This window comes from Chiloscyllium punctatum, chromosome 7, assembly GCF_047496795.1.
Source record: "Chiloscyllium punctatum isolate Juve2018m chromosome 7, sChiPun1.3, whole genome shotgun sequence".
Taxonomy (NCBI): Eukaryota; Metazoa; Chordata; class Chondrichthyes; order Orectolobiformes; family Hemiscylliidae; genus Chiloscyllium; species Chiloscyllium punctatum.
In genome coordinates this window covers 45,389,409-45,406,500 of record NC_092745.1, presented here as the reverse complement: position 1 = coordinate 45,406,500, position 17,092 = coordinate 45,389,409, and the positions used below count along the sequence as shown (strand labels likewise).

The 17,092-nt window shown below is 38.9% G+C and overlaps 1 protein-coding gene across 12 annotated transcripts in view; it reads right to left on the bottom strand.

The window, feature by feature from the left end:
* rasal2 (RAS protein activator like 2) overlaps window positions 1–17,092 on the bottom strand; it is a 413,768-nt gene that overhangs the window by 81,268 nt on the left and 315,408 nt on the right. For all 12 annotated transcript variants that reach the window (XM_072573467.1, XM_072573469.1, XM_072573463.1 and 9 more), the window contains one exon: window positions 2,747–2,900. In XM_072573467.1, coding sequence (XP_072429568.1) covers window positions 2,747–2,900 — 154 coding nt within the window. The remainder of the gene's footprint in view (window positions 1–2,746; window positions 2,901–17,092) is intronic.

The window sequence follows — 17,092 nt, the reverse complement described above, 5'->3', positions numbered from 1 at the left end:
CTCAATAGTCTGACCAATAACAGAAAGCAAACCAAACACCTTCTTCACTATCCTATCTATCTGTGACTCCACTTGCAAGAAACTATGAGCCTGCACTCTTTGTTCAGTAACACCCCCAGGACCTTACCATTAAGTGTGTAAGTCCTGCCCTGATTTGCTCTTCCAAAATGCAGCACCTGACATTTATCTAAATTCAACTTCATCTGCCACTTATTGGCCCATTGGCCCATCTGGTCCAGATCCTGTTGTTATCGGAGGTAACCCTCTTCGCTGTCCACTACAGCTCCAATTTTGGTGTCATCTGCAAACTTACTAACTATATCTCCTACGTTCACATCCAAATCATTTATATAAATGATGAAAAGTAATGGACCCAGCACCGATCCTAGTGGCACACCGCTGCTCGCAGGCCTCCAGTCTGAAAAGCAACCCTTCACCACCATGTTCCGTCTTCTACCTTTGAGCCAGTTCTGTATCCAAATAGCTAGTTCTCCCTCTAGTCCATGAGATCTAATCTTGCTAACCAATCTACCATGGGGAACCTTGTTGAACGCCTTACTGAAGTCTATATAGATCATGTCCACTGCTCTGCCCTCATCAATTCTCTTTGTTACTTCGTCAAAAAATTCATTCAAGTTAGTAATACATGATTTCCCATGCACAAAGCCATTTTGACTATCCCTAATCAGTCCTTGCCTTTCCAAATACATGTAAATCCTGTTCCTCAGGGTTGCCTCCAACAACTTCCCCACCACCAATGTCACTCTCGCCAGTCTACAGATCTCTGGCTTTTCCTTACCATCCTTCTTAAATAGTGGCACCATGTTAGCCAACCTCCATCTTTTGGCATCTCATCATTGGCTGTCGATGATCTAAATATCTCAGCAAGGGGTCCAGCAATCACTTCCCTAGCTTGCCACAGAGTTTTCAGGTACACCTGATCAGGTCCCAGGGGTTTATACACCTTTACTCGTTTTAAGCTGTCCTGCACTTCCTCCTCTGTAATATGGACATTTTTCAAGATATTGCTGTTCATTTCTCCATGTTCTTTACCTTCCGTATTCTTGTCCACAGATTACCCAGATTTTGGGTAATGTGTGATGGAAGACAGGAAAAAATTATGGTTGTAAGACCTGCTCTTTGTTTGAGCTACTTTCAGTGCTGGAGCTGATTCCCTCGAACTCTAGGAGCAGCAATTACTGTTTTATAAGCTGTTGCATTGTATTCAAACTTTGGGGGAGAAAAAAATCAAAAAGGAGGAAGTCAGACAAAGGCAGTGACGACATGGGAAGTGAATCAAGCTGTGAAGTAAACCTACACTGCGGCTGGACCCAGCAGTCAATCTGCATAGCTAACTGTTCTGCTGTTTGATTTCAAGTATCTCTTAGGATATCAGAAAGAGGGAATCAGAATTCTTACACATAACTGTATATGTTAAATATACTTGCCAGCTAGAATCTAGTGTGTAACCGATATTTCCATTTGAATGATGTGTGCCACAGAAGGGTACAAGATGAATTCCTGCTCAGAGTATGTTACTGATATTTGTGAAGTTGAAGTCAGTGATTATCGATTTTGGAGAAGGCTGGTTATTGTCAGAAATCAATTCATTTCTAGGGTATGATTCAGAGATGGGAAATCACAAACAAAAGAACAAAAAACAATGCATATGTAAAATATATATTTAAATGTGTTTGTTTGCTGCACATTCTACAGTTCACACTTAGCTATCAAAATTTTTAACTGCTACAAAACAATCTTGCTGTGACTGTGTGCAAAACTTTCATGTAGCCTCTCTCAATGCAGCTCAGAAAGTAGCCAACAAGAGGCAGGCAAGAGCAGCAGAATAACTCTAAACCTCACTTGCTATTCCTCCCTGTGAAAAAGAACCTAACCGTAAGTCTATATTCCAATGGTACTTTATACTACAGCTCCTATAAGTAGCTCCATTGGATCGTCTTGTCAGAATAGTTTGTCTCACTGATCTTATCCTCTAAAGCCTGATGTGATTTAAAATATTACTTATGACTTTTACAGAATACTTAGTGACTACTCGTGGATTACAAAATGAATGAAACTAGTAACTGTGGGAAATATGAATCATGTGTACTTGCTGTGGCTATGCTGCCTCATAGCATTTCATGATGCAACTATGGCCTGAATACACTGGTCTCTGCTGCCTTAATTCTGAGATATTTGGTCAGCCCCATAAAAAGACTGGTAAATGAGCCAAAGAGTGGCAGAGTTTAATTTAGATAAGTATGAGATGTTACATTTTGGGAGGGCAAATCAGGGCAATGTCCTGGGGAGCATTGCTGAACAAAGAGACCTTGAGTGCTGGTTCATAGTTCCTTGAAAGTGGAGTTGCAGGTGGACAAGGTAGTGAATATGTTTGCTTTATTGGTTAGTGCACTGCGTATAGGAGTTGGGAGGTCATGTTGTGGCTAAAGAGGAGCAATCTTTTCAGGCAAAGGGTGGTGCAATGTATGAAATGAGTAAGTTGAGGTGAAGGAGGAGGCTGGCACAATTACAACAATTAAAAGGCACTTCATTGTGCACATGAATAGAAAGAGTTGAGAAGGATATGGGCAAAATGGTGGCAAATGAGACTTGGTTAATTCAGGATATCGCATTGACACGGACAAGTTGGATCAGAGGGTCTGTTTCCATGCTGAACATCTCTATGGCTCGATGACTCTAAATAGTTACTCTTCTTATTGAGCCCTGTTAGATAACGATACAGTACCTCAAAGCAGAAGTCTTGCCCAAGGATACTACTGTGCAAAGGTTTAACGAAAACATCTTGCTCCATATTTAATTCCAAAGATTCAACCGCACTTCCAGGACTCAGCAATGATTCATGGGAACGAGATTCTTTCAATTTTGGTAAAGCACGGGACCTGAAAACAACAAGAATAATACATTGCTGAGAAATAAAAGTCAAAACATTAGGGTGCTGAAGCTTGTTGTACAAAATAGAAGCAACTACAATAAGCATGAACAGAATTATGGATTATATTTGTAGCTGTACAACAAGTAATTGCATACAAGATTATTTCATGCACAAGCTCATAGATCTTTTCTCTCCTCATCTATTATCCATCAATGGTTATGGGGAGCTGCAGTTTAATCTTACCTAGGATGAACACCTAACACTAGCGAAAGAGGGAGTAAGAGATAATTTGCAATTATGTGTCATTTTATCACTTCTCAAGAAGGTCTGGACCAATGAATTACATTTGGAACGGAGTTGCTAGCTTTATGTTGACAATTCCAGCAAACAGTTCAATACAGCATAGACAAGAAGGGTTAAGCTGCATCATTATAATAGGAATTTATCCAGGGTTTGAACATCACTATCAGGTCAAAGATATCAACAGCATCCTCATCATAACTTAACTACATTTGCTGTTCTGTTCAGAAAAATGGAAAAGGCTCTCTCCCAAAATTACTTCAAGTGTGCAGATTTTTTAATATCTCCTGTCAAATATTAGAGCACAAAAGCAACAATCTTTGCTCTAGTACAGTTTATTTTCAAGGCACAGAACCAAAGTTGACATCAATAGCCTTTCAGTGTCTCATCCCACTGTCATACAGAGCATCAGCCAAGATAGTGACCAATGACAAGTTGTTCAGCTGGCAGCAGCAAGAAAATCATAGCCAAACCAAACCTGATCTCAGTCAACATTTAGCCACAGGATTTATAGAAAAAAAGACTAGTAGCAGGAATAATGGCAAAATCTTTCCAGACTAATCAACCAATTCAGCACAACAGTAGACATATTCAATGGTTGTTAACCTCAGGTATTCGTATAAATAGAACAGTTGAAAACTCAAGACAATGACATTTCAGAATTAAAATTGACGACATACTGAATTTTCTCCCTAATAAATGACCTTTAAATACATGACTGATAAAGAGTCATCTAGATTCCAAATGTTAGCTTGCTTTCTCTCCATGGATACTGCCTGATCCGTTGTAATCTCCAGCATTTTTTGTTTTCACCTTAAAATAATTAATCTTCAATATTTTAGATCTTCTACCTAACTTAACTATTCACTGCTCAGATAATATGTCTGACTTGCTGCCTCCCTCTGGCTTGTATCGACAATGGTCTGAGTGAGTTGCTACTAAGAACCTGAAAGAGGCAAAGACGTTTTTTTTTCCTCTTTGATTATTCTTCATAATAAGTACAAACCTGCCTGCCTGTAATTCCCCCAGAAACAGGACTGAGATTTGGAACTCAGCAGAGAAATCAAGCTTGCTTCTCATGATGTTGCATTCAAAACGAATATGCCCATTCTTCAGCTACACAAACTCTCTTTAAATAAAATAATCAAAACTGGCACAGTAGTTAGCACTGCTGCCTCACAGCGCCAGAGACCCGGGTTCAATTCCTGCCTCAGGCGACTGACTGTGTGGAGTTTGCACGTTCTCCCCGTGTCTGCGTGGGTTTCCTCCGGGTGCTCCGGTTTCCTCCCACAGTCCAAAGATGTGCAGGTCAGGTGAATTGGCCATGCTAAATTGCCCGTAGTGTTAGGTAAGGGGTAGATGTAGGGGTATGGGTGGGTTGCGCTTCGGCGGGGCGGTGTGGACTCGTTGGGCCGAAGGGCCTGTTTCCACACTGTAAGTAATCTAATCTAATCTAATCTAATCTAAATCCAAGTGCTTGAAAACCATTAATTCCCTGCCTAACTCCAAAATCTGCTACAATGTCTCAACACTAAAATCAACAGGACCCCAACTTTAAACTTTGAACCACTAACGCCACAGTGGAACAGATGTGGAGAGTAGACTGTTAAACAAATGCAAGGCTTCAACAAGTGAGAAAAAGAGTTGCCAGGGCACTTGCAAATCAATCAGGAAATGAACATTATAGCATATATGCAAAACACATGTGCTCAATATCAAGATGCTGCAAGCCTGTTTCTACAATCTTGCTCAAGTCGTCAGCCACTCATGTTTAATGTACAATAGTACAAAAGCTCCCATTGCTTCAAAATTTCCCTCAGATACAAAGACTACATTAAAAAAATTCATAATAAATTGCTCACAAAAATATGCACCTCCATGGATTCCAAAAATAGAACTGCCTTGGGGAAGACATTATGGAAAACTGTTGTTCTAGTTTTATTTCACCTGATACTTTTATGATGCAAGACTTTCACAGCACATGGAGAACATAAAAAACAACAAGATAATAAGTGCTCTCTCTCTTTCAGGAGGTGGTACAGAAATGATGGCTAGTATGGCCTCTTTCTGTACTGTAAAATCCTATATGACATAAAAAATCTTTCAATAAGGAGCACAGTTTATGCGAGATACAAATAATTTACTTCTACCTACAATGCTCAAGGAATTTGATGGTTTTCTTGCTCACTTGAAAATCTTCGATTTCGGTGCTTCAAGAGATGTCATGTCATCCAATCATTGCATCTTTAAACATGTATCACTGAGACAACATAAAGTTTGGGCATAGTTTTTCAATGTACATATTTAAAGTTTAAATATTTTGAAAGAGTGGAATTTTTGTTTTGCACAACTCAAAAGCAAAGAGAAGAATCTGAATTCAGCACAGAAAAAATGTTGACATAACATGAATGTTTTTATTAAATGTTTAAAAACTATGAAACAAAACATCCCTCAGATTTTGTGTGACAAGTTTGTCAATAGATGTGAAACAGAAAAGGATATGGAGCAACTTTTTCACCCACTACATATAGTAAAACTTAATCAAGCATAAGAAACCATATGAGATGGAAGGGCATCACTTAAATTCCCAACCCACTGAGCTCCTCCTCTAGGCAGTAGGAGAGAATCAGGAAAAGGATATGCGATCAGAAGATACAGCATCTCATGTGAAATCAAACTTGACAATTCAATATGCTACATACACAGATGAAGTTTAACTAATTGTTACTTCCAAATTGACTAAATGCTGGTAATCTTTCACCAATTAGTAAGCTTATACACTAATTATACATGATGCACATATGTGTGCATGCTTGAAGTTACAAGTTTTGATCTTTGTATGTTTTCCAGTTAGAATGTGCCTGTGAACCACCACACCTTTATGCTGGGCCTGTGAAAAACAAGGACACACTCTTGTGATCATCTGGATCAGTGTGGGGTAGAGGAAAACCAAAACAAAAATATGCATTGTTCTCAAGCACATCATCTTGCAGTGAGTTTAAATGTCACTGCTAATGCTATGTTAAGAGGTTACTGTCCAACATACCACCAAGTAACAAGGAAATGTCACCAGGTTGGAGTCAAAGTGATAAAGAAATAAACCTTTGGGAATTTTTTCCTTATAAGGCTTTTCTTTTAAAGTCCATGTTAGAATACCTATTATGTTACACCCATCCAGTATTTTCATATTTAGCTCAGAAGCAGATTAGGAAATCAATATGATACTGTACTTACATTAGGCAACTACGCAGCCATTTAACAGAACATCCCCAGATCATGATGCTAGGACAGTCTAGGAGAAAAGGCGATCCCACCTTTCCCCTCTGCTGAACACCAATAGCAAGACCAAATATTTGTCACAATTTTCAAATCATGCACTGAAAGGAGGGGGGTGTCTCGTCAGTCTTTTTATGGATCTCCAGGATTGCACAAATCTTCAAGACTTAATTGCTCCTGAAAATCTTGTTTGTCAAACAGTTTGCTGGTTTCCACAATGCAGGGCTGCAAACTTGAGGTACTCCATCCACTTGCAAAAGAAAAACAAATCACTACATTGGAGTGCTTTCTGGCTTCGCTAAAAGAATATGCAACACATATGAATGGTAAATTTCCTCTCAGCAGTACGTTTGGTATCAGGTCACCTCTAATTATCGTTTCTTCTCACACAAGATAAATTAGGCAATTCTCTTCATAATAGTTACTGGCCTAGAACGTACTGATTTTTCTTCCAAATAAACTGTGCCAGCCATCCACCTTGTTCTGATGATTTCAAGACAACATACTTCTCTTAAATGCCTAATCAGGGCAATTGTTTTCAGGTAATTTCAATAGTTTGTTGAAAAAAATCAGAAACTCCAAATTTCACCCATCACAGATTTAAAACACCAGTTTCTTGATATCCTTACAATCACACAGCCAGATCAGGTCAAGCCACTCCCATTTCCTCCAGACATATATGGGATTAGGTTCTCTTCACTTCCAGGTACAACATGCGCTGATTCACTTTTCATACTTTAAGAGCATGAACGATAGAGGAAAAGCAGATTGTTCAAAGGAGCAAACAAATCTACTGGTTTACCACCATCCCTTAAACAACATAAACATGGGCCTTACGAACAATGTTTTGTCCCAACTGGGGCTGTTGTTATGGCAATGCACCTATGAGAAGATTAGTGCCTGAAGGCAGCAGGGACCATTAGCAGCAGAGTCACTTACATGCTGCTTCTTTACTGCAGCATTCGTTGAGCAACACACCGATCTCAGCAGTAGAGATCAATGTGACCCTCAGGAAGAACAATAGTAATTTCACCTCAAGAAGGTTTGTCCATCACATGATATCTTCAGCGTCTCTGAACACATTCCAGCTGAGCAGTGAGCTCGAGTGCAGCAGCCCACTGCGTAAAATGCTCTCATACAGATGCTTTCATCTGGATTCCGGCCAAGTCAAACTGTAGTGACAGGGATTAAATATAGAATGATGGATGGTATTTACTGGCCAGAAACAGTTTGCTCACTTTTCAAATCCAAAATCAAAAGGATCTGATGTGCATATTCATAATTTGCTTGTCAATTTTTGAAGAGAAAATACTTTAAAATCTTTAAGTCATTTTGTTTCTCATTAAGTATTGTTGGCATTGTGTAAGGACGAGTCGGTTTTACAGGTAAGCAAACAGTTCTAATTAACTGCAATAGATCAGGAAGCCAAGTAATGAAAACTGAGGGAAGATGTCAGACAGAACAAAACAGATGCTAATCAGAACAACACAAGATAACAGGTCGGTGTATTAACAGCTGCATGGAGGTATCTTTTTAGAACAGCTGGAGGTAAGAACATGGGTTTCATCACTATTTCCTCTATATTTGGACAGTATGGATTTATTATATCAAGATTGAGACAATGCGTGGTTTATAGTTTTTTTTGGGGGGTGGGGCAAATAAAAGAAAGCATGGAGAAATTAATCAAAACTATTTTTTCTCCTTTGATCATGCTGCACATTGAGTGGAAAGAAGATCAGGTAATGTTTGAGGTCAGAGTAAAAAATCAGAGGAGCAGTTCAGAATTAAAGGAATGCACTGCCACACTTAATAATCCTCACATCCAAACTGGCTACGTCTCAAAGGATGTTTAGTTAAATTCCCATAGGATCAAGTGAACCACACTGCTTCCCTATTCTCTAAAGCATGCAAAATTAAATCTTAAGCCTATAGGAGCAGAATATTTTGAATTATGAGCGAGGGTTTAAAAAAAAGCTGGAAAACTCCAGATACCTAATTTCGATGACTACTAAAAAGTACCATTTAATTCATCAAGTTACTTGGTCAAAGCAAAGAATTTACTTTATCAGACCACTTTTAAAACTCCTCAGCCTCAGGTAAACATATCATAAACGCTCATCAGTTGAGCAAAATACAACCAACATGCATTTCAGCAGCTCTGACGACTCAAACTGCTTGAGTTTTCCCCTGAATAATGAATGAACCACTTGCAAAAATCCACTGCTATGCGACGAAGACTAGCTAACATCACAAAGACCAGGAATCAACCCTGAAACTACACTATTGCATCTAACTCAATGCTCCACCATGCCTTCACTCACTGGGGCACGGAGGAACCAAAATTTTTAACCGGAGCTAAATTATCCACGAAACAAAAAAGGTGGTTGGCTCGACATTGTTGTGGCATCAATTTTAGAAGGAGACGTGAAAATCTGACATTATAATCACAACTGCAGCTTCCAGTCATAGTAGAAGCGAATCACCTCTGCTCAAGTTGAAAGGTGTTTCTATACAATATTGTTTTGAATGTTAGAATCCAAAACAATGGTAAGGGTGTTATCAGGGCATTTCTTTTAAAAGCACCAGGACTCTGAACAGGGTATGCAGACAAGTCACGATTGCTGCCCTTTACCCTCTCAGGTGTATGCTCTTCTAACATCGTTCATGTGAGGTAATGGAAATGCAAAATATTTTCTTACTTGCTTACAACTTTGAATAGTTTAGAATGTGATAAAAACATTCATTCCATTCCATCTACTGATCTCAGAGTATTTAATTCAGACTGCTGGAACCAAGCATATTCAATTTCCAAAGTGAATCAACTGAAAAAAAATCCAAGATATTTTAATAGTTTTCTTCTGAGCTTGTTTCCACTCTTCTGTTCCTTTTGCTTAGTTTCTGTCCTATGCTTCCAAAGGGATCAGCTCTTTGCTGGCAGCCAATTACAGTGCCAGAATTGTCTTTTCTTGCCTCAAAGGCCATTCTGCATTATGTTCTGAGTGTGAGTAGAGTTATGTTTTTTAACTGGAATACGAAATACATGCAAACACAACCCATTTTTTTCTCTTATGTTTTAACGTGTGTACTCCCAGCAAGTAATAGTCACCTTGGACAGACTGTCACAGATGCCTGGAGATGTGACTGAGAGATACAAGGGACAATTAAAACTACTAAGACCAGCTTTTGTCAGAATAAACCAACTTAACAGTGAAGAAATTGAACTGGAATCTAATGAAAAGAATGTATGCTAAGTCATGGACAACAGACAGAGACTAATTGATGAGGTGAGGACATGAAAGAATATTTTGCTTATCCTACACAGACAAGATGACAGCAGGCGGGTCCCAGACTGAAGGCGAATCCCTTGAAGACTTGATGGCAGTGCAGTCGGTGGAGGATAGGTGCTGGCATGTATTATGGTAAAAGGACAATAAATAGAGTACTTTCTTCCTTTTTATTTTTATGCTGGTCTTGTATTTATTCTTTCAATTTTGTACCATATACTCAACTATCGGTAGCTAGGTATCTTGTACCTAAGATGGTGCCATAAGCAGCAACACTGCAAACTTTTCACTGCACTCATTGGATTGTATGTGACCATAAAGCTAATTCAATTCAATAATGAGAAGGTGTTGGAAATAGTTGGAGAAATGAGGCAATCACTGCAATAACATCAAAGTAAAAGACATATGTTTTGGTAAGATAATTAGGTCAAACAATAGAGATAGTTATTCGAAGGAGAGAAAGAATGATGGAAAACACAGGAGAGAGAAGCATTGCAGAAAATGGATTACAGAAATAATGAACTGATGCAATTGACCTCTGTGGAATGCGTAAAGAAGCACAAAGGTGGAGATCCATACAGTCAACATTTTGGGAAGACAGCAATTAACACATTTGAGCATATAAATGTGTGCTGGAAATGATTAGAAATGTTCATTAGCCAAGCCACTTATGTTTAAGGTGAATGTCAACATTTAACTCCCTTACAACAGCTTCACAGAAAAGCTTTATCTGATTTAACACAATTAATGAGCCTCAATTTTAATCAACATTCAAAAGAAAATCCTATACCCATTATTGTGTAAACCTCAAGAGAGACTTCAAATATTCAAGTTTTAATGGTTAGAGTTCAAGTTCAGCAACTCAGAAATTGAGAGCTAAAACTCCACCAGAGCCAGTTGTAAAAGTGAATTTGATAGTCTTTGAATTTGTAGACAAGTTCAAGGAAGCTGCCATCCCTGATTTGGTCAAGTTGTGACGCCAGTCCTATACTTTTGTTTTATTCATTCATAGGATATGGCTGTAACTGACCAGGTCAGCATTTACTACATCATCCCTGTGTTGCCCAGAGGGCAGTTAAATATCAATCACATTGCTGTGGGTCTGTAGGCAAGACCAGGTTGAGAATGGCAGTTTCTTTCTCTTAGGACGTTGGTAAACCAGAGGGGCTTTTCCCCACAATCGACAATGGTTTCACAGTCAATATTGGGTTTCTAATTCCAGATTTTTATTGAATTCGAATTCCACCATCAGCCATGGCATGATTTGAACCAGGGTCCCTAGAACATTATCAGGGTTGCTGGGTTAATAGTCTAAATGATAATACCACTAGGCCATCACCTCCCTTCGTTGACAAGAGATGGGAAGGATCAGCCACATGAAACAAAGTATAAAGTTAAACCCTTATAACTATTTATTATGTTCACTGTTAATGATCAGCTGCTGTGCAGCATTCAACAAACTTTCAATGGTTCCATCACAACAATTAATTCTTCAGGAATGAACATGACTGCTCAAAGATATGGCTCTCATTTGGTGACAGTGATCAGACTGAACATTGACGAGTCAAATACTTCAAGAACTGAAGATATACATGAAAAAAATAGGCCCTAACATGATTTTAAGCCTTTAATCACATTTCAGAGTTGAGATAGCCAAATTAATCTTGTACTGTTTGGGATAGTTTTAATGACATTATGAAATCCATGAGATTGAGAGTGTCTAGACACTTCAAATATCCACTTTTCTGGAGAGAAAGGCAGTTATCATACATGTTGTGTGGTCCTTTTAAGCAATCAAATTTCTCTCCTCACTGCATGATCTCAGAGTCATTTACTCTGATCAAATTATATGACTATATCCTGATTTAATCCTTTGATTATGCTTCCTGCTTGTTATGTTAACTGAAAGCAAACAGTATTCAACATATAGGTAAAAACAATGACAGCAGATGCTGGAAACCAGATTTTGGATTAGTGGTACTGGAAGAGCACAGCAGTTCAGGCAGCATCCGAGGAGCAGTAAAATCGACGTTTCGGGCAAAAGCCCTTCATCAGGAATAAAGGCAGAGAGCCTGAAGTGTGGAGAGATAAGCTAGAGGAGGGTGGGGGTGGGGAGAAAGTCGCATAGAGTACAATAGATGAGATGGGGAGGGGATGAAGGTGATAGGTCAGGGAGGAGAGGGTGGAGTGGATAGGTGGAAAAGGAGATAGGCAGGTAGGACAAGTCATGGGGACAGTGCTGAGCTGGAAGTTTGGAACTAGGGGGAGGTGGGGGAAGGGGAAATGAGGAAACTGTTGAAGTCCACATTGATGCCCTGGGGTTGAAGTGTTCCGAGGTGGAAGATAAGACGTTCTTCCTCCAGGCGTCTGGTGGTGAGGGAGCAGCGGTGAAGGAGGCCCAGGACCTCCATGTCCACGGCAGAGTGGAAGGGGGAGTTGAATGTTGGGCCACAGGGCAGTGTGGTTGATTGGTGCAGATGTGAATTCAACATATACTCATGGTCTCTAGTCTTTGTAAAAGGATTACTGGAACAAACATTCCCATTCCTGAACTTGCTCAGGATGACCCTGATTGTCATGGGATTCCAACAGAAGAAACAACAAGATCTCCCGTAAATTATTTTGGTAATATCAGTTAATACTCAACTGGATGTTGTCAAATTGTAAGTAGAAAAATGTCCATACACTTACTGGGACTAACAGTAACAACGATAATTATTCAGTGTGTTTGGCACCATAACATTGAACAGCAGTCTGTGATCTACTTGGAGTGCTGCTGTTTGGAAATAAATCTGTAACAGTATTTAGTTAAGCAACAACCAAGCATATACAACCTAAAACAGGTTACTTGCCTGCAGGTCAGTGAAAATTCCAGAAGGGAAAATTCCAAAAGTAAAAATGTGAACTGCTTTAGTTTAGATTGCAAGCTAAGAGCTGTGTTTTTAAAGTAGTTTGCTACAGTGCAAGACATTGGATATGGACATCAAAATATTCCATGGCAGCGATTTAATTTTCACTTGTACAGCACTTCTGGTAATGCTACTCACTGTGCAAGAGGAATATCAAAGATAGCTTTTGCTTCAGTAGAAAAACTGTCTTTATAAAGATCTTGACTATAACATGCCTTTATTATGCTTTCCAAAGATCATGTAGAGAAATCCAGCTCACTAAGAATGATAACTGCTGAGACAGATAACCTTTTTCATTAAACAGTGAGGCACTCTGACCACGTGATCACTTTAATATCCTGTGGCTATTTTCTCAGCAAAAAGGAGATGCAATGTCAAATCAAGTCAAAACAGAATCCCTTTTCATTAGAAACAAGCCAAGCTTTTCAGACATTGGGAAAATACTCCAGTCTCTTGAAACTGACATTTTGTAAAGCTGAAGCTGATCTAACAGCTGCCGTGCACAGAATACTGGATGTCTACAATACCTACATGGCAGAGGATTGGATAAATAGGTTACCAGACCTCATGTAATAATAAATACTAGAAACATAGTAAAAGCTCCTTCAGGCACACTACATCTGAAAGAGCACTTGCTCATGCAGGAGCAAGCAGAGATTTGCCTCAGTCTTCCTCAAACACTTTAAAGCCTGCTTTCCCATAATCACATATCTAAAGCAAAATTAATAATTTAATTTAAACTATAAGGCAAAGTGGATTTAAAAGGAAATTATTTATCATGTGATGGGAGATGGAATGGGTCACATGGCTAACACTGAAGGAGCTACGAAGAACTAGAAAGCAAAAACAATGTTTTAAAAGAAGGATGCCAGAAACTGGTCAGGTTAACCTGGACTATGGAGAGGAAAAACCGTACCATCAATGAGTAGACAGAAGACCAACATGATTCAAAAAGAGCATTTGATTTTGTGTGAAAAATGGTAATTATATTTTCAAAATATTTGAAACAACTGCAACCAGGGAAAAGGGGTAAAAACAAAAGGGTAAACCCAGAGTGTAAGACCTAATGAAACATAATTGACCCACAGACAGTTACAGACCTGCGAATCATTTCAAGCATTTTCTGTTTTTAAACTCCAGATTTGCAATGGTAAACAATAAATCAGTCTAATTGAGTTGTGAATAGAAATGACAGAACAGCTGCTATCCAAAAAAAGGACAGAGATTTGGGGTGGGGGGGGGGGGGGGGGAAGAGGTTGGAGAGGGGAAGGAGAGAAAAAAAAACAGAGAACGGAAAGAGGTGGGGCTCATTCCGAAGTGGACTACAATATCATGTCAGAAACAGAACATTATTAAAGAAAAATCATGTGCTTGTTTCCACAACGGCACTGGATGAAACCTGGAATTTCTCCAACTATGCAGTTAACCAGAGGGCAAGGAGAGAAAAGTAACTTGAACATTAAAATAAAAAATCTGCTAGGTAAAATTGACCATCTGGGAGGACTAAATTAACATTTCCCAGAGAATCACTTGTACGTTTCTCAACAGCTGCTAATGGAGCTAATGGAAAAAATCCTGCAATGAGAACTTTCAGACAGGCGCACAGTCAGGTGGACAGTACACTGGCACAAGGTGTTTATCAATTGTGAGCAGTTTCTAGATATGTTGCTGCTTTTACTCACATCTGACTGTTATCAGTCAACCCTGCTCCAATTCAAAACAGAAATTACAGAGAAGCATTCTACATAAAGGGAAATAGCAGTTCTCTTAAATTGTCGCATAACACTAAATGGTTTGGAAAGATGCATTTCTGCATAGGTAAAGCTTTCAGTCATTCCTATTTGCAGTTTTATTATTTAAACCTAGGGAAATTGAACAGCCTGGAGACAGAATATTAACTAAGCATGGACAGTGAACTCTGAAAATGTATTCCCCATACCCACAGTCTTTGGAGTGAAATTTCACAATATTGCTCAAGATAAATCCTACATAAAATGTCTGCCTCCAAACTACCCCGAGCAATAATAAACTGAGAAGACAGGATCCAAAGCAGACAGAAACATAAACAACCTCTATTTTCTACCTTTGCATTCTTAAAGATATGAAGACAAAATGGATGCCTGTCCCTCATCTTTCAAAACAGTGACAACTAAATAAAAACACCATTTATTGGACAATCCTTCATGTTAGTGAATCACTTTCTGAATACAAGAAGCCCAAGGAAATACTGAAGACTCGAAAGGTGCAGCAGCTGATTGAAATTAAAAGTGTAATACCAGAACAAATGAATCTGCAGTCATCTGTTTTTTAACATTGTTCATTTCAAACTAAACACTGCACTGTGCACAGAACACACATACTTCAAACTATTTTACTGAAGAATACCAGCCAAGGGTTGCATTAAAACAGGCAATCACAGATGCTTAAGTTATTAGCAAATTGGTATCATAAAGAATAAATATAAAATAAACAATTAGAATTTTGACCTTTGGGCTCCATCACCAACTATCTGCTCATATCTTTCCCCTCTCCCCCACAAACTGCTACGATCAGTTCTGAAGAAGGGTCACTGGGCTCGAAACTTTAACTCTGCTTTCTCAACATATGCTGCTAGACCAGCTGAGTTTCTCACTATATTCATTTGGCTTTTGATGTTTTGGGAAGGTGTTGGGTGGAAAATGCATGCATACACTCCTCTTACAAGGTTTGGGCTCCAATTGTGAAGACCACAGGGAAATTTTGTTTCCTCCCACACACTATGTGTGTGTGTGTTTAGCAAGCCTGAAAATAACACTTCCCTGAAGAGTTTGTGACCACGGAGGGGGGAGGAAGCCTGCCAAAGAATTGGGAACAGTCTGAAAGGTAAGTGCAAAGTATTTTGGTATCTTTAAATGTCACTATTAGAAGGAGTTTTGTAAATGTAGACATGTTTTTAACAATGATGCATCATAGGGCTCTGCCCTGCAAAAATAAATTGACCCTTACATTGATCAGCTTTGTGCAATATCTGTTATGCATTAGAATAGTTTTCAAATTAAGAAAATGCCATAATACATTCTGTAATGTGAAATAAAAATTCTGTCAGTCTCTGCTGACATGTTTTATGCTGTAAGGTTAAAATTGACTCACAGCTCCGGCTGCTAAACAAAACTACTCTCAAAAGCTGAACAAGAATGCTGCACCTGCTCCACTCCCTTTTGAAAGGAAATGGGCACTATTCTGTCAATTTCAGCCGGAATCTCTTGTCATGACAACAGTCATTATGAATACTTAGCAGGGTTTGAAAAGTATATATATGCTTCACCACCGCAGCCGGTTTAATGGCCCAAGAATGACAACCTTTTTCAGAGCATTAAAAGAAAGACTTTGAAATGATTTGTTTGTTTACAAACCCAATAGGCATTGGAATAGTTCCTTTTTCTTCTCACTATCAATGATTGTGTCTTTAAAGTCAGGTTTTTAAATTAGGTTGCTGGATATTTTCAAGACTTGTTTCTCCCCAGTAATTTTAAAATAATTCCATTGTTAATATATAGCTTCTGAGAACTGTACATAGTGTATACTGTGTACTGTATGACTGGCTATGAAGGATCTGTAAGTGAATGAAAGTGGTATAGGGTGAGGTTCAAGGGGCCTTTAAACAATGGTGGGGCTAATTCCTGTGCTGGGTGACCAAGGCAGGCCTCCTAACTGACTTCTGCACTATATTACAACTCAGTAAATGAACTGCCAACATAATGCCTGTGTGAAAAGCCAAAAGTCCTGGCCAAGGCCACGAGTTGGAACTGCATTTTGGAAGGCACAAAAGTGCCTAGTTCAACTTTCCTGAGCCCACACGAAAACAGGGGCCACTGTATTTATGTTGCTGATGTTGAGAAAACCCAATTAGTAAAGTTCAACTCAAATTTGTGGACATAGATTATCCAAAGTATTGTATATTAGACTTGTTAGAGAACTGAAACAGATGGTAGAAAACACAGCAGTATACAAAGGTGAGCTAAAATGATAGAAAATCAAAGCTGCTCCTCTTTTTCAGATCGGAGGATTTTTCAGAGTAGAGCTCCCCAAACTCCACTACTGGAGCCACTGCTAGTTTTGATATACTTTAAGCATTTGGAATGAGAAATACAGGGCACAACTGTAAAATTTAGAGATAATATTAAATTCAGAAATTAAATAAGCAGTGGAGATACAAACAGGCTTCAACAGCACAGTGAGGATGACAGAATAGATGGCAAAATGACAGTTGAACTTCATGTAAGTGTGACATATTGCATTTTCAAAAGGAGGAATAAGGGAGGGTATCGCATGCTAAACAGTCAATTTTAAAAGATGATGCACAAAGCAACTGAGGGATGTTTATGCATAAACGTTGGGCGAGGCGATGGCCTAGTAATATTATCACTCAACTATTAAGGCTGAAACTCGGG